The following is a 24,763-nucleotide window of genomic DNA, read 5'->3' on the forward strand; positions in this document are numbered from 1 at the left end:
GCAGGAGATGAGGGTTCGATCCCTGTGTCAGGGATATCCCCTGGGGGAGGATTATGGTAACGCATTCTAGTACAAAAAAAAGAAAGAAAGACAAAATATGGTATCGCTTATATGTGGAATCTAAAATATGGCACAAATTAACCTAGCTACAAAACAGAAACAGACGCGCAGAACAGACTTATGGTTGCCAAGGGGGAGAGAGGGAGGAAGAGGGATGGACTGGAAATTAGGGGTTAACATGCGAACTATAATATGTATTTTTGTATTCATTTTATTTAGGCCATACCATGTGGGATATTGGGCCTCCCTGGCAGCTCAGCTGGTAAAGAATCTGCCTGCAATGCAGCAGACCTGGGTTCGTTCCCAGGGTTGGGAATATCCCCTGGAGAAGGGAACGGCTATGCCACTCCAATATTCTTGTCTGGAGAATTCCACAGACAGAGGAGACTGACAGGCTACAGTCCACGGGGTTGCAAAGAATCGGACACAACTGAGCAACTTTCACCTTCGTGTGGGATCTTAGTTCCCCGAACAGGGATGGAACCCACATCCCCCTCACAGGAAGGCAGATTCTTAACCACTGGACCATCAGGGAAGTCCCACTGTTATCTGCTCTTAATTGGTGGGGTGGCAGATGCTGGCATGGTGAGGCATATGGGCATCTTAGCACCTCAGCACTGAGTGGAGATGGTCCAAAAAGTGCCGGCTCCATGGGCACAGCCCTTTCTCCACGTGTGGAGGGCACCATCAGAAAACAAACGGAATGACTGCACACCCAGCAGCAGGACCCAGCATTTCCCCCAGAACAAAAAGAACTCAGGGCTGGTGGTCATGACAACTGCGCCAGTAGGCACCTGGGTAAACGGGCACTGCGGGGGGAACCACCCAGACTCTGCAATCCCCTCAGAGTGGTCAGAAGTGGAGATGCTGCAGATGGGGAGAGGCCAAGGAGGGGATAAGGGAGGAAACACGAGGGAGGCAGGATATACCCACTTCCTCCCGGCCTCCAGTAAGATATGAGGCCCTTTCTCCTGAGCACAAAGGCTCAGTGATAAGGTGTGGAAGGGGCAGGACCCTGCCTCCCACCAGCCATCCTGAGAACCAGCTCTGCTGATGGACAGCACAGGCAGAGAAGGAAGGGGAGGTCTGGTGCAAAAAGGGGAGGGCATGGGGCATGACCTGCAGAGTGTACACAGGAAGGGGCAGAAGAAGCACAGGTATTGTATAAAATTTTTTTTAATATTTTAAAAAGCACACATACAGCAGCAGCCAACTAGGGCACACAGCTGGTTCAGAATAAATACTGGTTGAATGAACAAATTTTGCTGTCCCTAAACACAGCCCCCAGACGTATTTTTGGTTACATGGTATATCTCTGCATCAGGTAAGCCCTTACACTTCAATGGCCCCAAAGAGAAAACAATCATTGTGAGCATTAGTGCACATGGTTAAAACTGGATTCATGGGGCACGTGCAATTTTGTGTCCCAGGTATTTTCCTTTAACAAATTATTGTGAACATTTTCCAGATCAATAAAAGTCAGAAATATGACAAAGGACTAACTGCCTTAACATGCAGAATTCTCACAAAGCAAAAAGAAATTGATGAGAAAATAGGAAAATGGATACAGGACCAAAAAAAAGGAGTTTACACACAAAGATAGAAGAAGAAGAAAGGAAAGAAAAAATAGTCACCAAACATGAAAAAATAAAACTTGACCTCACTCATAAAGAAGAACTGATCTCTAATTCACCAGTGGTCAGCCTTTGCCTTTCAGAAGTTTAAAACATTTACTAAAAGTCTTGGGGTAGCTGGAGTGAAGTCAGGAATAGATGCAGCTACTCATTTTTGGTGGAAACATTGATTAGTACAACTTCTTGCAGGCCTAATTGGTAAATCTACCAAAATTTTAATTGCCTGTAACATTTGACTCAGCAAATCAACTTTTAAAATTATATGCTATATACATGCTCATGCAAATATTTTTAAAACCTTAAGCACAAAGAGGTACCACATTATTTGTACTTAAAAAGAGAATGGAGGGACTTCCCTGGCAGTTCAGTTATGACTCCATGCTTGGGGACTCCCTGGTAGCTCAGGTTCAAAGAATCAATGGAAATAAAAGCAAAAATAAACAAATGGGACTGAATTAAACTTAAGAGCTTTTGCATGATGAAAGAAACTATAAGCACGGTGAAAGACAGCCTTCAGAATGGGAGAAAATAATAGCAAACTAAGCAACTGACAAATAATTAATCTCAAAAATATACAAGCAGCTCCTGCAGCTCAATTCCAGAAAAATAAACAACCCAATCAAAACAATGGGCCAAAGAACTAAACAGACATTTCTCCAAAGAAGACATACAAATGGCTAACAAACATGAAAAGATGCTCAACATCACTCATTATCAGAGAAATGCAAATCAAAACCACAATGAGGTACCATCTCACACCAGTCAGAATGGCTGCTATCAAAAAGTCTACAAACAATAAATGCTGGGGAGGGTGTGGAGAAAAGGGAACCCTCTTACACTGTTGGTGGGAGTGCAAACTAGTGCAGCCACTATGGAGAACAGTGTGGAGATTCCTTAAAAAACTGGAAGTAGAACTGCCATATGACCCAGCAATCCCACTGCTGGGCATACACACCGAGGAAACCAGAATTGAAAGAGACATGTGTACCCCAGTGTTCATCGCAGCACTGTTTACATAGCCAGGACATGGAAGCAACCTAGATGTCCATCGGCAGACGAATGGATAAGAAACCTGTGGTAGATATATACAATGGAATATTACTTAGCCATTAAAAAGATTACATTTGAATCAGTTCTAATGAGGTGGGTGAAACTGGAGCCTATTATACAGAGTGAAGTAAGCCAGAAAGAAAAACACCAATACAGTATACTAACTCATATATATGGAATTTAGAAAGATGGTAACAATGACCCTATATGTGAGACAGCAAAAGAGACACAGATGTAAAGAACAGTCTTTTGGACTCGAGGAGAGGACGAGGGTGGGATGATTTGAGAGAATTGAAACATGTATGGGAAATAGATGGCCAGTCCAGGTTCGATCCGTGAGACAGGGTGCTCAGGGCCGGTGTGCTGGGATGACCCTGAGGGATGGGATGGGGAGGCAGGTGGGAGGGGAGTTCAGGATGGGGAACACATGTACACCCATGGCTGATTCATGTCAATGAATGGCAAAAATCACTACAATATTGTAAAGTAATTAGCCTCCAATTAAAATAAATTAATTTTAAAAAAAGAAAGAATTGCCTGCTGATGTAGGAGATACAGGTTCAATCCCCAGGCTGGAAAGATCCCACACGTCTCGGAGCAACTGAGCCCATAGGCCACATACTGAGCCTGATCTCTAGAGCCTGTGCTGTACAACAAGAGAAGCCACTGCAGTGAGAAGCCCGTGCCCCACGGCTAGAGAGTAGCCCCCTCTTGCTACAACCAGAGGGGAGCCCGGGCAGCAACGGAGACCCAGCACAGCCAAAACAAATGAATAAAATAAAAAGACTCAGTGCTTCTGCTGCGGGGGGCACGGGTTCAGTCCCTGTTCAGGAAAACATGCTGCACGGCTCCACGGTGCGGTGTGTGTGCTGGGGCAGGGGGTGGGGGGCGGTGTGCAAATAAAAACAAATAAAATCTAAAAATAAGAAGGAATGAAAACAATCTACATGCCCATCAATACAAGACAAGCTAAACAAACTAGTTAAAATAATGAACAATGTTTATTAATAAATTATGGTGCAACCATGCCACAAAATACTGCAAAGTACCAAGATTCATGCACTGATACAAAATGTTGTTCCAGCAACATTAGTAAATTTTTTAAAAAAGCAAATTATCAAATGGAATGTATATACACTCTCATTTGATCAATGTAAGTTCCACATGTATATGCGTATAAAAACTGTGTGTGTGTGTATATTATGTATATGTGCCTAGATAGTTTCAGGAAAACTTTCCACAGAGAAGAAAGGAGTCTTACTTCCTACTTCACATCTGAGCAGTTTGAATTTTTCTCTACCACAATCATGCATTCCTCATTTAATTTAGAATGCTAATAAAACCCGAGGAAAGGGCAGACCAGCCCATTCCTGATGGAGAAACGAGCCAGTCCTGGCTCTTGGGCTGGAGCAGAGACAGGGCAAAGCAGCTGAGGGAGGGAGGAAGCTGAGCCTGACTCCAAGAGGACCGCTGGCCACCCTCCCCACCCAGCCCCTCCCAGGAAGAAGCAGGCCCACTGTGGCCCCAGGGCAGACCTGGCCACTGCCTGAGACCTACCGTCAGTACTGACTGACTCGGGAGCCGGGTCCTGGGCACTGCCCAGCCCACAGACCTCCAGTGAGTTGGGCTCCCTCTGTCCAGCCTGGGAGGGGGCGTCCTCTTCTTGGGCGAGGGCAGGTGTCCACCGGGGAATGTGAGAGGTGCCCTGGGAGATGAGCTCATTCAGGTAATGCTCGATCACCTCCTTTCCCTGGAAGCCAGAGACATATCAGTACTGCGGAGGCCGGCCTGGAAGTCACCCATCATGAGAGTCACCCATCACTGGCTCCCATCCCAGCCCAACACATGGCTACAGAGCAGTTGGAATCAGCAGGTCCAAGTGGAGAAGTGCTGGGCGTGCTAAATACACACTGATTTCCAAGACTTAGACCCAAACGAAGAAAGTGAAATAGCCCACAAGTAAGTTTTATATTTGTATATTTTATATTTTAAAGTATATGTTAAATATTATATATTTACAAATATATTTTTTAATATTATAAAATATTGTATATATTTTTATTTGGCTACCTGATGCTAAGAGCCAACTCATTGGAAATGACCTGATGCTGAGATAGATTGAGAGCAGGAGGAGAAGGGGGTGGCAGAGGATGTGATGGTTAGATAGCATCACTGACTCATGAATATGAGCTCATGAAGATGAGCAAACTCCAGGAGATAGCGGAGGACAGAGAAGTCTGATGTACTGCATGCAGTCCATGGGGTTACAATGAATTGGACACGACTTAGCGATTGAGCAAGTTTTATATTAAAAACGTGGATAGAAATACAACTTAATTAAAATGAAGTTCACCTGTTTCACTTCTTTAACAAGCCTCTCCTCAGTGATGGTCTGAGATCTTTAAACCAAACACCGCACAAAGTCCCCATCCTGGACCAGATGCTTTCCATGCATCATCTCACATGATATGACTTGATTAGAATACCCATTCTACAGATGAGGAGACTGAGCTTGAAGAAGGTTAAGGGTCTCAGGGTTGCAGATCAGAGTCTGCAGGCTCCAAAGTCTGTGCACCTTCCTTCCCGTGACCAAAGGAACCCGTCTCTTACCCTCTTGACGCTGGCCGTGTACTGCCTCATGGCAATCTTCTCCAAGGCACTTTCAAAGCCAAAGAAGGACCGGATGTCGAGTGAGGCAGATTGCTCAAAGCACGTCCAATCTTCATTCTCAGGGTGGACCTGAAAAGCCAGGCGGGGGCAGAAACACAGTCTCAGTGTGGGGGACGACATGCCCTCCTGGGGGCTCTCTCGGTGACCTGGACCCAGGCAGATCACACAGTGGGCAGCATGTCACAGCAGTACCAGGGGGCTCTGTCCAAAGAACAGTGTGGGGCCTAAACCTTAGAGAAGACGGCCTTCTCAGGAGGGACCTGAAGAAAGTGATCCAAAGTTCCGGTCCCTTAAAAATTATACATACACAGTGATGGACTTCCCTTGTGGTCCAGTGGCTGGGAATCTGCCTGCCATTGCAGGGGACACGGGTTCGATCCCTGGTCCAGGAGGAAGCCTGTGATCCACAACCACTAAGCCCATGGACCCTGGAGCTTACGCTCTGCAACAAGAGAAGCACCGCAGGGAGAAGCCTGGACACTCGAGAGGAACCCCTGCTCACCACAACTAGAGAAAACCCATGTGCAGTGACAAAGACCCAGCACAACCAAAAATAAAGTTTTAACAAAGTATACATATGTGATATGTTTAAATTAATATTTCAGTTCAGTTCAGTCGCTCAGTCATGTCCGACTCTCCGCAACCCCATGAATCACAGCACGCCAGGCCTCCCTGTCCATCACCAACTCCCGGAGTTCACTCAAACTCATGTCCACAGAGTCGGTGATGCCATCCAGCCATCTCATTCTCCGTCGCCCCCTTCTCCTCCCGCCCCCAACCTTTCCCGGCATCAGAGTCTTTTCCAGTGAGTCAACTTGTCGCATGAGGTGGCCAAAGTATTGCAGTTTCAGCTTTAGCATCAGTCCCTCCAATGAACATCCAGGATTGATCTCCTTTAGAATGGACTGGTTGGATCTCCTTGCAGTATAAGGGACTCTCAAGAGTCTTCTCCAACACCACAGTTCAAAAGCATCGATTCTTCGGCTATCAGCTTTCTTTACAGTCCAACTCTCACATCCATACATGACCACGGGAAAAACCATAGCCTTGACTAGACGGACCTTGGTTGGCAAAGTAATGTCTCTGCTTTTTAATATACTATCAAGGTTGGTCATAACTTTCCTTCCAAGGAGCAAGCGTCTTTTAATTTCATGGCTGCAATCAGTATCTGCAGTGATTTTGGAGCCCCAAAAAATAAAGTCTGACACTGTTTCCACTGTTTTTCCATCTATTTCCCATGAAGTGATGGGACCAGATGCCATGATCTTTGTTTTCTGAATGTTAAGCTTTAGGCCAACCTTTTCACTCTCCTCTTTCACTTTCATCAAGAGGCTTTTGAGTTCCTCTTCACTTTCTGCCATAAGGGTAGTGTCATCTGCATATCTGAGGTTATTGATATTTCTCCCAGCAATCTTGATTCCAGCTTGTGCTTCTTCCAGCCCAGCGTTCCTCATGATGTACTCTGCATATAAGTTAAATAAGCAAGGTGACAATATACAACCTTGACGTACACCTTTTCCTATTTGGAACCAGTCTGTTGTTCCATGTCCAGTTCTAACTGTTGCTTCCTGACCTGCATACAGGTTTCTCAAGAGGCAGGTCAGGTGGTCTGTGATTCCCATCTCTTTCAGAATGTTCCACAGTTTATTGTGATCCACACAGTCAAAGGCTTTGGCATAGTCAATGAAGCAGAAATAGATGTTTTTCTGAAACTCTCTTGCTTTCTCCATGATCCAGCGGATGTTGGCAATTTGATCTCTGGTGCCTCTGCCTTTTCTAAAACCTGCTTGAACATCTGGGAGTTCATGGTTTACATATTGCTGAAGCCTGGCTTGGAGAATTTTGAGCATGACTTTACTAGCGTGTGAGATGAGTGCAATTGTGTGGTAGTTTGAGCATTCTTTGGCATTGCCTTTCTTTGGGATTGGAATGAAGACTGACCTCTTCCAGTCCTGTGGCCACTGCTGAGTTTTCCAAATCTGCTGGCATATTGAGTGCAGCACTTTCACAGCATCATCTTTCAAGACTTGAAATAGCTCAACTGGAATTCCATCACCTCCACTAGCTTTGTAGTGATGCTTTCTAAGGCCCACTTGACTTCACATTCCAAGATGTCTGGCTCTAGGTCAGTGATCATGTTATCGTGATTATGGTCGTGAAAATCTTTTTTGTACAGTTCTTCTGTGTATTCCTGCCACCTCTTCTTAATATCTTCTGCTTCTGTTAGGTCCATACCATTTCTGTCCTTTATTGAGCCCATCTTTGCATGAAATGTTCCCTTGGAATCTCTAATTTTCTTGAAGAGGTCTCTTGTTTTTCCTATTCTGTTGTTTTCCTCTATTTCTTTGCATTGATCACTGAGGAAGGCTTTCTTATCTCTCCTTGCTATTCTTTGGAACTCTGCATTCAGATGCTTATATATTTAATATATCATAAATTATGCATAAATACTATATTTTAAAATGTATTTGTTGTGAAAGTGTTAGTCACGCAGTCATGTCAGCTCTGTGACCTCATGGACTGTCCATGGAAATTCTCCAAGAAGTTTGGAACGGGTAAGCCATTCCCTTCTCCAGGGGATCTTTCCCACCCAGGGATGGAACCTGGGTCTCCCGCATTGCCGGCGGATTCTTTACCGTCTGAGCCGCCAGGGAAGCCCCACATAAGACAATATATGTATTTATTTCAGCTGTGTCTGTGAACTGCAGGGGTCAGGAGTTCCTGCATCCTCTCTGACATCTCCCTGGGAGGGCGGGAGCCGCCAGGACCTCACCCGCCTCAGGGCCCAGCCCGGGCCTGGGGGATCCAACCCCTGCGGCCAGCCCCTGGCTCACCCTGTAGCTGCAGCTCTCCTTGACCACCACGCGGCTTGCGAAGGTCTCGTTGTGCGCTTCAATGAAAAGCGTCCTCTCCTTCCAGTTCAAGACGTTTCTTTGTACGAAGACCACGTGCTCCACGCCTGCGATCTGCAGGAAAGCGACAGCAGGGGTGTGCAGGCTAGACGTGAGGTGGGGGTTGGGGGCGCGAGTCCCGAGGACTGTCACCCCCGGACCCGGGAAACCCCGGGGTCCCGCCCTGACCACCAGCCCAGTCCGGATCCCTGGATCTCTGAATTCGGGGATCCCCGGACTTGTGGACCCTGCCCGGCGCCAGCCCACCCGCCGGAGCCCGGAGCCCTGACTCCAACCCCTTTCCCCCACCTCCAGGACCCTGGGACTCCCTGTTGGCCCTAGCTCTCCGGACAATACCCAGCCTCAGAGCAGCCCCCCGGTCCTCCTCTCCCCTGGACCCGGGAGGCGCCCAGTCCAGAACCCGCTCCAAGCACCGACACGTGCGTGTCCCCACGCCTGAGCCCCGCCCCCTGTCCCAGGCCCCGCCCCCATGCCCCACCCCGTGCGGGCCCCGCCTCCGCGGGGTCCCGGGTTCTCCAGGGTCCCCCTCCGCGCCCACCTTGCGCAGCAGCCGCGGGGCCTCCACGCGCAGCCTGCAGCTCCGCTCCACCACGTGCACCGCGCCGTCGGCGCTGCGGGACTCGCGCAGGACCTCGCTGCCCAGGAAGACAGGGATCTGCGGGCAGGTGGGGAAGCGCTTCTCGTAGGCCTGCGGCGGAGGGGCGGGGGCCAGGTGAGCGCCAAGGGCGCCGGGGGCGGCCAGAACACCTCCTCCCTCCCCCCGAACCGGGCTGGGCCCTTGTCTCAATTCCAGGACGAGTCATCCAGAGAGGAGAAGGGCGTCTGCCCTGGGGAAAGAGCGGTGACCACTGACCGTCTTACCGCAACCGTGGTCTTAACCTCTGTTCTGGAGCAGGGACACAGACGTGCCTGAGTGCTGACTTGGCAAATCACATTTTGACTCTATGTGTGAAATGAAATATTTTCTGCCCTACAGCTCTACGGGGGAACAAGGCTTTTCCAAATGCAAATATCTGAGCCCAGGTGAAACAAAGCCAGCTCTCTGGAAGACGTCAGGTACTTCCTCCCTATTGAGCAGCTAGGGAGAGGAGAGGAGACCTTCCTCCACACTGGCCATCTCTTACTCTAAATAACCGATCAAGGAATTCGTATGTGAACAATGGGATTGGTCCCAGATAGCTAGATACATATGAAAGAAATTATTTCAGCAAGCCCGGACTCTTCTATCTTCCTATACATAGAAGACTGCTAAATTTCTCCATGTGAGAGATTTAGCTTTTCTTAAATTAAGAGTAATCTTTTAATATTCAGATTACCTGCCCCTTCCTGCAGACTTGTATATAGCCTGGCTCCTCCTCCACCTCCTGGGGGTCAGCTCTCTCCCTATCACCTGAGATGCTATCCCTGGGACTCCAGTCGTAACATTCCCACCGAATAAAACCAAACTCTCAACTTTTGGCTCAAGTCCTAACATTCCCACCAAATAAAAGCTAACCCTCAACTTTTAGGTTGCAGGTGGTGGTGTTTTTTCCAGCTGACATACATTTGAGTTTTTGCCCTCCGAAATGGGCTAGTTTGGGGCATTTTAAAAGAAGGTGGTGGGGGGAAGATGACAAAACCAACACTCCTTCATGATTAAAAAAACAAACAAGACTCAACAAAGTAGGAATAGAAGGGAACTTGCCCATCCTGATAAAGGGCACATACAAGAACCCCAGCTAACATCATGCTCAGTGGAAAATACTGACACTTTCCCCTAAGATCAATTTGAACTGTGGTGTTGGAGAAGACTCTTGAAAGTCCCTTGGACAGCAAGGAGATCCAACCAGTCCATCCTAAAGGAAATCAGTCCTGAATATTCATTGGAAGGACTGATGCTGAAGCTGAAACTCCAATACTTTGGCCACCTGATGTGAAGAACTGACTCATTTGAAAAGACCCTGATGCTAGGAAAGATTGAAGGCGGGAGGAGAAGGAGGATGAGATGGTTAGATGGCATCACCGACTCCGTGGACATGAGTTTGAACAAGCTCTAAGAGTTGGTGGTGGACAGAGAGGCCTGATGTGCTGCAATCCGTGGGGTCACAAAGAGTCGGACACAAGTGAGCGACTGAACTGAACTTCTCCTAAGATCAGGAACTAGGCAGGGATGCCTGCTTTGGCTGCCCACATGTAGCCCTCTCCTGGGGGTTCTAACCAGGGCGGTTAGGCAAGTGAAAGAACTAAAAAGCCTTCAGATTGGAGGATGAGAGGCAAGTTCCCCGAAATGCCAGGGTCAGAGCCAAAGGGGGAATCAGGGGCGGGGGTGGGGGCATGCCAGCATCGGTGGCTGACATTTTTCAAGCAGCATTTGCTCCAAGAGCCTGTCACAGCCACGTGTCCCGGAATCAGGATCAAAGTGAGCTCCAAAAATAGGCGTGAGCTCCAAAAATAGTGCCGGCATCTGAGGACACAAACCTCCTCCTCGTCCCTAGGGGGAGGTGGCACCACCCCGCTCAGAAGGGCAGAGGCAGGGGAGGGACAGGGAAGTAACGCTTGGTGTCACTCAAGGTCCCACGAGGCCAGCCTAGTGCATCCTCCACCAGGGTCAGGAGGTCAGGGCTGCCTCCTTGTGCAGAGGCTGGTTGCTTTGTGCAAACACACCAGGGTCAGAATAATTCTCCTCGGGGAAGAATGCACAGTGGGGTTCCTGGGGGTCAGGACTCAGAGGGCTGGCAAGGGAGGCCCCCTGAGAACGGTCACCCCACTACACATCCCAGGCCACCTTGAACTCTCTCTCAGAGGAAGGCATTTTGGACTTCCCTGGTGGTCCAGTGGTAAAGAATCCGCCCTGCAATACAGGGGACAGGGGTTCAGTCCCTGGTCCAGGGCGATTCCACACGCATCCCCATGTGCCACAACTGCTGAGCCCGCGCTCTAAAGCCTGTGCTCCACAGCAAGAGAAGCCACGACTAGAGAGCATCCCTCACTCGCCACAACTAGAGAAAGCCCATGCACAGCAACAAAGACCCGGCGCAGCCAAAAAGAAAGAATAAAATTAACCAACAACGAAAAAGGAAGGCATTTCTCCACTGAGGAGGGTGCTGCTCTAAGTAGAACTCGGGGGTGGGGTCCAGCACCTGGTTTGAAGCCCAGCTCCATCCCCTCCCAGAGGAGAGGCAGGTCCATCTTTTCTCTAAGCCAGTTTCATCACCTGGAAACTGGGCACAGACCAGATTGAGTATCTCATGCAGAGCCTGGCACATAGTAGGTACCCAGGATTTTTATTCTCCAGGCAACAGGACTCAAATGGTATAGTGCAGGTTTTCAAGAACTGAAAACAACTCCCCCCCAGGCCCTTCTGAGCAGGGGGAGCCAGAGGAACTGGGCTCGGCCCCACCTCTGTGATGGGCAGAGGGGTGCTGACTTTTTTTTTTTTTTAATTGTATAGAGGGAAAGGAGTGCATGTGTCAGAACTGGTGAGGTTCAGTTTGGGTTTCTGGTGGCTCAGATGGTAAAGCATCTGCTTGCAATGTGGGAGACCCAGGTTCGATCCCTGGGTCGGGAAGATCCCCTGGAGAAGGGAATGGCAACCCACTCCAGTACTCTCGCCTGGAAAATTCCATGGACAGAGGAGCCTGGTAGGTACAGTCCATGGGGTCGCAAAGAGTTGGACATGACTGAGCAACTTCACTTTCTTTCTTTCACTTCTTTACCTTTTCATTGGGTGGTGTTGGGCAAGTCACTTGCCCTCTCTGAGCCTCTGTCTCCTCATCTGTAAAATGGGCTGGTGGTAAGGATGTCATTAGATCGCCTCTGAGGCGTACAGTGAGCCTCAGCTCTGCTCCTCCAGCTGTGTGCTTTCTTCCACTTAATCCTCTAAATGGCGTCCTCATTTGACAAATGAGGAAACTGGAGCCCAAAGAGGCTAAGTAACTTACCTGAGGTCACACTGTGCAACATGGTAAACCTGGATTTGAATCCTATTCTGGCCCAGCCCCTACTCCCTCAGGAACCTCTTGCTTAGCAATTTGGAAACAGTCCAGGGGTTGCAAACTTGCCGATGGCCCAAACAGTTCCAAGGAAGGGGACCAGGGAGAGGAATGACAGGCTGTGAGCTCAGTGCACACAGCCAGCCCAGTGTCACTGACTTCCTGTCTTAACAGACCTCTTGTTGGAAGAGCCCTGTCTGGAGCCCACAGATAACACAAGGGCTGATCCAAGCAGTGGACGTGCCCTTGGCCACAACTCCCCTCAACTGTGAGGAGGAAGGCACTTCTGTTTCAACAATGGTGCCACCCCCACGCTGGGGGGGACCCCAGAACCTAGGGAAGGCAGGAGGCCTTGAAATAAGGAGTCTGTCCCAGTGCCAGTTCTCCAGAGTCTGAGGCTGTCAGCCAGAGATTCCTGGGTTGTAAAGGCTGGCATTGGACACCACTGTTATGGTGACACTTATGGAGGGCTGAGTGCACCACTGTGTCTTCACGACATCCTGTTGGGATGGAGACCAGTATTCCACCATTTTACAGATGAGCAAGTTGAGGCTCGAGAAGGCAGAGTGACCTGACTCTGACATCACAGGACCAGTAAGTGGAGGGGCTAGAGTGCAGGCCCCACTGACCCAGACCCCAGCCCTGAACCGCCTCGTCCTGCCTCTCAGAGGATGTTGGATATGTTCCAAACGTCAGTGGTTTGGGAATCCTGAGTCCTGCTGGACCTCTGCCTTTGGCAGTTCGCAGGGTCTTACAGGACCGTCCCTGTGTGGAGACCAGTTCATACAGCTAGTTTTATCCTTGCCTAAGAGCCTCAGATGCTGACCGCTGGCCCCACCAGTGAGGCCTGAGCTTCTCCCTGCCAGATGAGTGCATGGGGTGGCCTCCACAGGGACACACGGCAGCAGAAGGGTTTGATTTCAGCTCTTCTGCCAAGTGGCTGGAGAGGGACACTCACACCTGCCTGCTCAGAAAGGAAGCTGGTCCAAGGCCCTGAACCCACCAGGACAGGGACAGAAGCTGGGACAGGCAGAGGCCAATGGACACTGCCAGTGAAGGCCTCCCATGGGCTGCCCATCCTGCCGAAATCTTCATCGACACAGTAAGCATGTGGACATGGGAGCTTGGATTCCTAACAGACTCATCCATCTCTGGGCTGGGTAAACTTAGTACAGATGTACGACTGCATCGGGCCTTAGTTTCAGCAGGTGGGCTTAATTTCCCCAGGACATGCGGGACCTTAGTTCCCCAACCACGGATCAAACCAGCTTCCCCTGCATTGGAAGGCAGATGCTTAACCACTGAACCACCAGGGAGTCCCAGGGCTGGGTAACCCTGGAGCATGGCATTTCCTGCCTCTCCCTGTGTGCTTAGTCCTTCAGTTGTGCCCGGCCCTTTGTGACCCCATGGACTATGGCCCGCCAGGTTCCTCTGTCCATGGGATTCTCCAGGCAAGAATACTGGAGTGGGTAGTTATTTCCTACTCCAGAGGATCTTCCCTACCCAGGGATCAAACCCAGGTCTCCTGCATTGCAGACAGATTGTTTACCACCTAAGCCACCATAAAAGTCCCGTTTCTTTCTGAGGCTCATCTATAAAGGGGAGTGTTGTGAAACCACCCAGTGAGTGCTTGGTTGTACCAGTTTCCTTCTTTCCTGTCTCACAGCCGCTGAAGGAAAAAGTCATTGGCCCTGAATCCCTAATGCTCGCCACAATGCCTGGCACACAGTCGACACTCAGGAGACATTACACGATGAGTGAGTGAATGACAGGGTAGCTCAGCCATGAAGGGCATGGACTCCGGGCTTGGGTCCGCAGCTCCGCTCTGCTTCTGAACAGCTCTGTGACCTTGAACAAGCCTTCGTGCTCTCAGTTCCTTCCTTCCTTCCTTCATTTGTTAAAAGGAGAACAAGAAAAGTGTTATAGCTCCCTGAGTGGACAGGCGAATAAAGGAACCGGTTCGGTAAACTGTTGAGAACAGGGCCCTGGAGCATGGTTCGTTCTACAGAAGAATTTGTTCAATAAATTTAAATTTTAAAAGAAGAGTGAGAGTCTGTAAAATACAGAGAAACTATTTCTGCTAATCACTTGACAGCTGCTCCCTCCTCCCATCCCTCCTTCCTTCCTGCTCTTCCTCATGAAAATTCAAAGGAAGCTGGAAAACTGCTTACCCAAAACCTTCCAGAGTAGGGAAAGAAGATGCAAACCGCACCCACGTATTCCAGCCCGATACCTCACCTTTCCTTTCCTTTGCAGGCTGGACTCAGGCACTGAGCACATGACCATCGCACAAAGTCCTCAGGGGACTTCCTCATCCACCCAGCTTCCCCTGCAAGCCTGGGAGACCCCAGGACCAAGGTATCAATCCTTTCAGCACCCCCCTACTGTTTAAGAATTGTGATACCATACCATAAATGCACCATACTCATTTAATACTCATACCATACCGTGGTACTCATACCATAAAATGCTCCCTTTAAAGTGTACAGTTTAATGGATTTTATTAGAACTTTCACAAAGTCGTGCAAACGTCACCACTGTCTGATATAAGAACGTTTCATCACCCCCAAGAGAAATCCCACACCTGGACTACCCTGGTGGTCCAGTGGGTAGAAGTCTGCCTGCCAGTGCGCGGGCCATGGGTTTGATCCCTGGGCAGGGAAGATTCCACATGCCGTGGGCAACCAAGCCTGTGCACCACAGCTACCGTGCCCATGTGCCCCATAACAAGAGAAGTCGCCGCCAAGAGTAGCCTCCGCTCACTGCAACTAGAGAGAGCCTGTGCACAGCAACAAAGGCCCTGCACAACTGAAAAATAAGCTCATTGATTAAAAACAAGAAACCCTACACCCATCACGGTCACTCCCTGCCCAGGCAACCACTAATCCACTTTTTTTTTTAAGATAATGTCTTATGTAGACTGTTTCATTTTCTGAATCTGTCACAATATTGCTCCTGTTTCACATTTTGGTTTTCTAGCCATGAGGTATGTGGGATCTCATCTCCCCAATCAGGGATGGACCCTCACCCCCCTGCACTGGAAGGCAAAGTCCTAACCGCCAGACCACCAGGGAAGTCCCCTAAATCTACTTCCTGTCTCTTTGGATTTGCCTTTTCTGGACATTTCACGTGAACAGAATCATAAAATACATGATATTTTGTATCTGGCTTCTTTCACAAAGCATCAAGTTCTCGAGGTTCACCCATGTTGTAGCCTGTGTCTGTGCTTTATTCCTTTTCGCAGCTGCATAATATTTCATTGTGTGGTGTTCCCAGCTCTTGGCAGAGTTGCTCAGAGTTGCTGAAGGAGCCATCAGACACCCAATGGCAGCAGTGTCATCTCAGCTGATTAAGGGAAGCAGGCATGGGAGAATCAGGGTGACATCATCCTGGAGTCTTTTGAAATGACTGCTGAATATAATCTGTAGAAACAGCTGTGTCCAGATGGCCCTGTAGCTGAGCAACCTGCTGCTATTCCATTGAGGTCAGCTCAGGAGACAAAACGATGGAGACACAGGGTCAGAAGGACCCTGCAGGGGGCAAGAGAGGGGTGTGGTGAAGTGGTGGGGACAAAGCACTGGGTTTAGAGGCTGCCCATGCTCCCTGCCAGCAGGGTGACCTCAACTTAACCTAAGAGTCAGTTTCCTCAGAAAAAAAGAGGAGGAGGAGGATAATGACAATGATATCAACTCTGTGAGGGTCGCTGAGAAGACTAAAGGGAGACATGATAGGTAAGGCATGTAGCACAGTGCCAGACACGTTTTTCTTCGATGAGCAACAGGAAACCAACAGAGACCTGACTTGATATTTGTACAACCATTTTCACAACAACATTATTCACAGTAGCCAGAAAGTGGAAACAACCCAAATGTCCATTGAGGAATGAATGATTAAACAAACCATGGTCCAGCCATGGTCCCAGAGGGGAATATTATGCAGCCATTAAAAAGAATGACATACTGACACAGGCTAATAGAGGAACTTTGAAAACATAATGCTCAGTGAAAGAAGCCAGTCACAAAAGAACCCATACTATATAATCACACTTATATGAGACTCCTAGAGTCATCAGACGGAGAAGGCAGTGGCAAGCCACTCCAGTACTATTGCCTAGAAAATCCCATGGATGGAGGAGCCTGGTAGGCTGCAGTCCGTGGGGTCGCTAAGGGTCGGACACGACTAAGCGACTTCACTTTCACTTTTCACTTTCACACATTGGAGAAGGAAATGGCAACCCACTCCAGTGTTCTTGCCTGGAGAATCCCAGGGGCGGGGGAGCCTGGTGGGCTTCCGTCTATGGGGTCACACAGAGTCGGACACAACTGAAGTGACTTAGCAGCAGCAGCAGCAGAGTCATCAGATTCATTGAGACAGAAAGTAGAACAGTGTTTGCAGGGACTGGGGGAGGGGAAAATGGGGAGTTATTGTTTAATGAGAACCGAGTTTCAGTTTGGGAGGATGAAAAAGTTGTGGCCCTGGACGTTGGTGATGGGTGCACAACAAAGTAACTGCACTTAATGCCACTGAACTGTACCCCTAAAAATGATACATTTTGTGTAATGTATCAGTTCAGTTCAGTTCAGTTCAGTCGCTCAGTCGTGTCCGACTCTCCGCGACCCCATGAACCACAGCACGCCAGGCCTCCCTGTCGATCACCAACTCCCGGAGTTCACTCAAACCCATGTCCATCGAGTCGGTGATGCCATCCAGCCACCTCATTCTCTGTCATCCCCGTCTCCTCCTACCCCCAATCGCTCCCAGCATCAGAGTCTTTTCCAGTGAGTCAACTCGTCGCATGAGGTGGCCAAAGTACTGGAGTTTCAGCTTTAGCATAAGTCCTTCCAAAGAACACCCAGGATTGATCTCCTCTAGAATGGACTGGTTGGATCTCCTTGCAGTCCAAGGGACTCTCAAGAGTCTTCTCCAGCACCACAGTTCAAAAGCATCAATTCTTTGGCGATCAGCTTTCTTCACAGTCCAACTCTCACATCCATACATGACCACGGGAAAAACCATAGCCTTGACTAGACGGACTTCGGTTGGCAAAGTAATGTCTCTGCTTTTTAATGTGCTATCTAGGCTGGTCATAACTTTCCTTCCAAGGAGTAAGCGTCTTTTAATTTCATGGCTGCAATCAGCATCCGCAGTGATTTTGGAGCCCCAAAAAATAAAGTCTGACACGGTTTCCACTGTTTCCCCATCTATTTCCCAAGAAGTGATGGGACCAGATGCATATTTTACCACAATTTTTAGGAAAAGTAAGCCATCTGATGGATGGTTTCCAGGCCTGCAGGATCGGGATTTGCAATAGGGTTTCGGGTCTGTGTTTGTTTATAGTCAGCATCTCTGTCTCTAGGTAGCTTCCTTCCCCACTGGATTTCCCAGTGGCCTCATACGTACCACACCTGGGACACTGCAGACAAACAGCCAATATTTGCTGAAGGAGGGAAGGAAGGAGGGAGGGAGGGAGGGAGGGAGGGAAGGAAGCCTGAGTGCCTCCCCCCTGCGTTCACAGCAGTGGTGCATCCACAGCTGTTGGCCAATGTACCAGCACCCAACAAGCTGCAGGGGAGCAGTTTGGTCTGTCTGCCCCAGGTTCCCAGTCCTGACGCTGTGGCATGAGGCACCGTTTGCGGGGCCTAGTGGCTATTCCTTCCTGCTCCTGTCCCTTCCTCCAAGGGTGGGGCCTCCTCTTGCCTGGCCTCTCCTGCCCCGGGGGAGCACACAGCCCAGCCACCCAGCCCTGGGCACTGCTCGAAAGCCTGCTGCAGCTTCTCACCCACTCACAGGTCCCAGCGGGGCAGGGAACTCTTCTGCTCTGAACATGCTCCCTGCCCACGGGCTTCCAGGATCAGCTGGTGCCCCTGATGGTTCAGGGAGAGACAGGGTGTTAGTGAGGCCAGCCCAGGGGGTCTTGACATTTATCACTAGGTCAGGATGGTGATGGGAGGGAAACGCTGTTTTAGATCTTCCAAGTGTCTCAGGAATGCACCTGGCCTTGGTCACTTCTACTCCCTGCCCCATCCCCTACCAATGCCACAGCCTGCTCTCTCACCTCCGGGATGAAAACCCCTCCTCCAACCCACTTTCCACAACTCCCAAATCTCCCAACGTCCTTGAAGGAACAAACTGAGCCCTGTGGGCTGACAGAGCCCAACTAATCTGCATTCATTTCTTCAGAGAGAAAAGTTCTGCCCCAGGGGCCTTGGCACAGACAGGCAGGCAGGCTGCCTCTCTCCACCCCTCACTGCAAAGGGTGGCTGACTCAAAAGGTCTCTGGTTGCTGACCAATGGGCCCTTCTCTGTGTTCCCGTGTGCATGCGTGCTTAGTCACATCAGTCGTGTCCCACTCTTTGCAACCCTATGGACCTTAGCCCTTCAGGTTCCTCTGTCCAAGGAATTTTCCAGGCAAGAATACTGGACTGGGTTGCCATGTCCTCCCCCAGGGGATCTTCCTGATAGAACCCACATCTCCTGTGGCTCCTGCATTACAGGTGGACTCTTTACACCAGGAAAGCCCCTGTGTGTTCCTACAATGCCCTATTCTTTCTTTCCCACCTACAAATCTTGCTACATGGTATTGCCTGGAATGACTCCCTCTGATACACACACACACACACACTGCAAGCTCTGTGAGGGCAGGAAGGGATCATGTCAGGAGAACCAAGTCAAGACAATGAGAACAAGACAGACAAGGCCTCTGTCTTTCTGAAGTCTAATGAAAAAGACCCATATAAACAAACAAGCAAATTCCATGTAAACAAGAAGGCAAGCAAATTAACAGAATAATGATGCATTTCAGAAAAAGTGCTAAGAATGACACTGTTTTGTAGCCCTGGCACCTGGTACAACGCTTGGCATTCTGTGGAAACTCAATAAATATTTGTGGAATGTATTCATGTGTGCATTAATGCATGCATTCACAAATGAATGAGGCCCGAAAGCTGATCTCAGGACCCCTGAAATCAGAAGATGACTTTGCAGTGGATCAGCTCCAGTCTCCCAGCCCCAATAGGAGCCAGTCAGGTCCCTGGAAGCAATCCAGGGTGGAAAATGTTGCTTCCCTTAATCTGTTAGCAACGGGATCAGATGACAGGCTCCAGGGAACTAATTTAAACATTTAAATAAGGCCCCTGCTGCTTTATTAAAACTACATCCCTAACAATTATTCCAACTGCAACTGTCGTTGACCTGGGCTGCAAGGATCTACCTTCAGTAGCTACTCCTTATTAATAACCCATTTGCTAAATTACAAGCTGTTTATCAATACAAAAGTCCAGGTCTTTAAATAATTTAACACAATTGCTGCCTCTCACCTCTATAACCCTCCCTCCTCAGGATCAGCCAGCCTATTGTCCAGGAAATTCTACTCCATGCCATCTTCCTTCTTAAGGTTTGCAGAATCTGAGATGACCTGAAGCCACAGCACTTTGAACCCACAGGGACCCCTGGGCAATGGACAGCCAAGAGGCATGCAGGTCACTTCTGAAGCCACCTCAGCCACAGGCGCACAGATGTTTACTGAACATCAGAGTCAGAATCTAGAATGTCTCACTGTGTGCCCAGGCTATGGGGCCGTGCGTGCATGTGTGTTAAGTCGCCTCAGTCGTGTCCAACTCTGGGCGACCTTATGGACTGCAGCCCTCCAGACTCCTCTGTCCATGAGATTTTCCAGGTCAAGAATATTGGGGTGGGTTGCCATGCCCTCCTCCAGGAGGTTTCCCCAACCCAGGGATCGAACCTGGGTCTCTTATGTCTCCTGCATTGGCAGGCGGGTTCCTCACCACTAGTGCCACCTGGGAAGCCCCTCTGAGGAGCGGGGGGCTTCATTACTTCCATTTCACAGGTCAGAACCCAGAGCCAGGGGCCAGCCTGGAGAATCTGACTTGTAACCTCCACCCATTCAAGAGAAGAGCCCAGAGGAGCTGGAAACCATTCACTGCCGGCTGTAGGCTGACCAGAGTGACCTTCAGAGCGCAAGTAACCAGAGTCCACCGTTCAAACCAGTCTTTGTGTCCACACCAAGATCTCCCAAAGACCCTGCCCCACCTCCAGGGACCCCACATTCAAAGAGACCAGGGATTCTGCCAGCCTTGGATACTAGCTGCCTCCATTGTCTTAACTGTTTTCCTCTGCTTACTGAGAGAATACAAGTTCATTGTTCTGAACCCAATAATACAGAACGCTATCAAGAAAGGAAACAGCAAAGGTCCCTGGAATTCCGTGCTTCAGAAACAGAATTCATGTCAAGGAATTTGGCCCAAATGGGAGAGAGACACCCATTCATTGAATTAGTTACATTTTTGAAATGGAAGAGAAAAATAATTAAAAAAACAAAACAAAACTCTGGGTCTAGAAAGGTTACCTTCGTATTATTTTATAACCAATTCCATGAACACAGTGTCAGTGGTATGGTGGGATTTCTGCAAAGGGACGTTTTGATTCTCAAGTCAGTTTTGTTAAACAGAAAAACCAAAAGGCCAGCTCGTCTGGTCACTCGGATGTGGTCAAAATAGCCGAGTTCATCCAAAACTTCCTCGGCATCTGACCCAAACTGAGGGCAAGTGTTCAGCTGAGAAACAAAGACCGACATTAACTGCAGAAAACCCCTTTTGTGCCCACACAGCAGTGAGTTATGTTGAGTTATGCAGCTATTTTGGGGACAATGATGTTTTGTAAACAGTTGGCAAAGTGGCTTTGTCCTTCGTTGGGGTAGTTTGGGGCCATTTTGCCGAACAAGGACTGTATGGAGGTAAGGTAACACAGTATTTGAAAAAATACAAATGACAAATTGGCACAATACAGGTAATACATAGCTGAACACGTCTGTTTCCTGTTGTACCCACAAAGATTTATCCATCAGCACCTAAAGATCGTTAACAGCTACGGGAGTGAACCGAGTCCTCTGGCCTGCGCATGTGGAACTCGAAGCAGATGAAACACGCCCCGCATACTCCACTAGTCTTTTGCTTTGGCTGCACTGGGTGTTCATTGTGGCATGCAGGATCTTCGCTGCAGGGATCCTAGTTGTGGCATGTGGGATATAGTTCCCCAACTGGGGATCGAACCCAGGCCCCCTGTATTAGGAGCACCGAGTTTTAACCACTGGACCACCGGAGAAGCCCTCCAATAGTCCTGTTAATACAGTCTCAAGTGCTACCTTAGCAGACATTTTTATTTTAAAATACAATGATTGTAATTTTTTTTTTTTTTTTAGAATCCTAAACATACTAATGCGACGAGTTGACTCACTGGAAAAGAGTCTGATGCTGGGAGGGATTGGGGGTGGGAGGAGACGGGGACAACAGAGAATGAGATGGCTGGATGGCATCACCGACTCGATGGACATGAGTTTGAGTGAACTCCGGGAGTTGGTGATGGACAGGGAGGCCTGGCGTGCTGTGATTCTTGGGGTCGCAAAGAGTCGGACACGACTGAGCGACTGAACTGATCTGAAACATACTAAGGGTGGCTCAGTGGTAGAGAATCTGCCTGCCAATGCAGCAGACTCAGATTCTATCCCTGGGTCGAGAAAATTCCCTGAAGAAGGCAATGGCAACCCACTTCAGTATTCTTTCTTGGAAAAATCCCATGGACAGAGGAGCCTGGCAGGTTAGTCCATAGGATTACAGAAAAGTTGGACACAGCTTAGTGACTACAACAACAGCAACAAGAGTCCTCAATTTAGAGACGGAAAGAGTAGGTTCAGAGAGGTTAAGTAACTTGCCCAAGGTCACCCAGCTTGTCAATGAAACAAACCCCAGGCTTGCTCCTGCTACTTTCCTGACCTGGCATCATCCACACATAACAGCACAGCATGATTACTGCAATGACGGTTTTCAATCTTTTACGTGACTACAAACATATATGGAAGTAGATTCACAGAGGAGATGTGGGGAGGACACACACAGAGCCTTCTATGCAACATGGAAGTCGCTGGATAGAAGGCTGGGATTAAGCAACCAAGAGTGTGGTGAGGAGGATGGGGGTGGGTTCTGGGGCTTCTTACACTTTCACTATCATCACCGATAACACCATGTGGTGCAATAACAGGGACAGCGCATTTAGTGAGCACCTACTGTGTGCCGGGCACTGAGCCGGAGGCCCCAGGCACTGTTTCATTGACCCTTCACCACAACCCCAGAGCATCGCCCCTGTTCTATGGAGTAGGGAAGCTCCGAGAGACAGAGTGATGGCATCAAGAAGGAAACCCACAGCGGCGCGACCCCAGCACCTGCCCCGGGGGCTCAGACCTCTGATCCACGAAGCCGAGGGTGTGGGAGCCAATTCTACGTCACATAGCTCTTCTGAATCCCAATAAACAACTGCTCCCAGACCCTTCCTGCCCACGTGTGCCCCCTCTACCCCTGGTCTCAGCTTACTGGACAGGGAGGGCAGGGGGTGGGAGAGCAGAGGGAAGACATGGAGGGTGTTGTGGTTAAACTCAAGGCTCTGAAGTCCTCCCCCCATGTGGATCCCAGCCCAGCTCCACCTCTGCCCGCCGCCGAGTCTAAGACCATCCTTGTCCAAGTGTCAGTTTAATGAGAATAATAAGAGCTATTGGGAAGTAAACCAAACAACATATGTAAAGACAGCAAACCCTCGACAAATGGCTGCTGTCATCACCTTCACTGTATATGTACCATTATTATTATTGTTATTATCAGTACACAAAATGACAGCAGCAGCTTGGCCCCTGATACCCTTTGTCCTGGCAAAGGAGACTGAGATAACAGATAAGCTTCAACAAGGAAAAGAAAGACCTTGTGTCTTGCTCAGTGTGCAAAGGTCCTAGAAGTTGTGGCAAAAAATGGGATGGCAGAGGGGTCCTGATTAGAAGCTGGACCCACCGGTCAGTGGAGTAGCTCATTAATTCCTTTTGATCTAGGGGTTTGAGGACTTCCTTCTCCTTCCCATCATGGCTGACCTCTTGGGGCCCTCCAACTGTCACACAAGGGGCCCCGGGGTCAGGGGTCACTCACCACCATGACCAGCTCAAATGGGTGCTTGTAGACACGGACGGGAGACTGGTACTTCTGCACCATGTTCTCGAAGGACCAGCAGCAGGAGCCAGCCAGACAGCAGTGGGCGCCGAGCCTGGGTGAGGGCAACTGGTGAAGGAGCAGCTCCCTCCAGCTGAAGCAGGAGCCCCAGCCTCAGCTCCCCCTGGCTAGGGGCAGGCCCACCACCCCCCTGGACCCCCCCACACACACATCTCCCCAGCTATCAAAGCAAGGGGGCCAATGTGAGCCCCAAGTTACTTCCGGCCAGACCCCCAACACTTGCCCCGCCCATTACCCAATGCCCCAGACCACAGTCGATCCTCAGGAGCAATCAGTATCCCCCACACTTTCCTCCCTTCTCGTCCCGTCATGCTGGGGGCCCGTAAACTCCCAAAAAGCCACCCAGCTGGAAACATCAACACGATTCATTCGCCCACGCACCCCACAAGAATCATTGCACTTGCACTCCCATTTTCCTCCAAGATCCCCTAACATACACACACAGTTTCCACCAGATTTTGCACTCACTGTCTCTGCCACACGAGCACACACATGCACGACTCCCCTCCCACACTAGAGATCACTTGCACACGAACTCAACTTTGCACCCACACCCAGCTCCACACGCACAGTTCCCTAGATGCGCACAGACATTCACACACAAGCACACACACAGATGCAAACGCATGCACACTCAAGCCCCCCAGAAGTCTAACTCACCCTTGCCCTCGGAGTCTCCGGGGACGCAGACCGGGGGCTGAGCAAAGCTGAGCCCACCAGAGTCCTCCGCGGCCGCCTGGCCCAGAGCGCAGCACCTAGGGCGGGGCGCAACTGTGATCGCCAGACCCTGAAGTCCGAGCCAGCGATCGCTGATCCCGCGCCGTCAGGTCTTGCACACCCTGCACCCTCCGGGTTGGTCTGGGAGGGGCCTGCTGGGCGGGAGCGCTCCAGGACCCAGGACAGCGAAGATCCCGGCCTGGTCTGGCTCCACCCCCGCCCCAGCCCCCGACTCTGCCCCGGCCCCGCCCAGATTTACCTCCAGACAGACCCCGCCCCAAATTGGCTCCACCCCGTCTTAGCTCCGCCCTTCATTTTACACAGCCTTCTTTAACCGCGCCTCCACCTCGGCCCTGCCTCCAGACTGGCCACGCCTCATGCAGGCCCCGCCTCCACCGGCTCCCGACCCTAACGCACCCAGCCTCGGGGGTGGCTCAGTCCAGGGAGACCCGCCCCAAGGCTCTAACCGCGGTCTCGCTCTGCCCCCAGTCTAACCCTTGCCCTTCTCAGCCCGGCTTGCCCCAGTTCAGTTCACGTTTGGCCAGTTCCCTAACGGGCAACCCCCTCCTCCTGGGCTCTGAGTCCAGTCCCTCCACTGGCCACACCCCAGAGCCCTCCTGACCCCGCCGGGGATCTTTCATTCACTTTGTCCGCTTTACAGAGTGCCTGCTGAGTGTCAGGACTTG

At 50.0% G+C, this 24,763-nt stretch overlaps 1 protein-coding gene across 4 annotated transcripts in view; it reads right to left on the bottom strand.

Moving 5' to 3' along the window:
* SEC14L5 (SEC14 like lipid binding 5) overlaps positions 1 to 24,269 on the bottom strand; it is a 40,054-nt gene extending 15,785 nt beyond the window's left edge. For all 4 annotated transcript variants that reach the window (XM_088832939.1, XM_088832938.1, XM_055409426.2 and 1 more), the window contains exons 1-6: positions 24,021 to 24,269; positions 23,280 to 23,394; positions 8,865 to 9,014; positions 8,249 to 8,380; positions 5,355 to 5,483; positions 4,302 to 4,494 (exon numbers count right to left, since the gene is read on the bottom strand). In XM_088832939.1, coding sequence (XP_088689065.1) covers positions 4,302 to 4,494; positions 5,355 to 5,483; positions 8,249 to 8,380; positions 8,865 to 9,014; positions 23,280 to 23,342 — 667 coding nt within the window. In that variant the 5' untranslated portion in view covers positions 23,343 to 23,394; positions 24,021 to 24,269. The remainder of the gene's footprint in view (positions 1 to 4,301; positions 4,495 to 5,354; positions 5,484 to 8,248; positions 8,381 to 8,864; positions 9,015 to 23,279; positions 23,395 to 24,020) is intronic.
* Between the last annotated feature and the right edge of the window lie 494 nt (positions 24,270 to 24,763).

This window comes from Moschus berezovskii, chromosome 27, assembly GCF_049115385.1.
Source record: "Moschus berezovskii isolate FMDL1 chromosome 27, NW_MosBer_1.0, whole genome shotgun sequence".
In the NCBI taxonomy this organism is placed as follows: Eukaryota; Metazoa; Chordata; class Mammalia; order Artiodactyla; family Moschidae; genus Moschus; species Moschus berezovskii.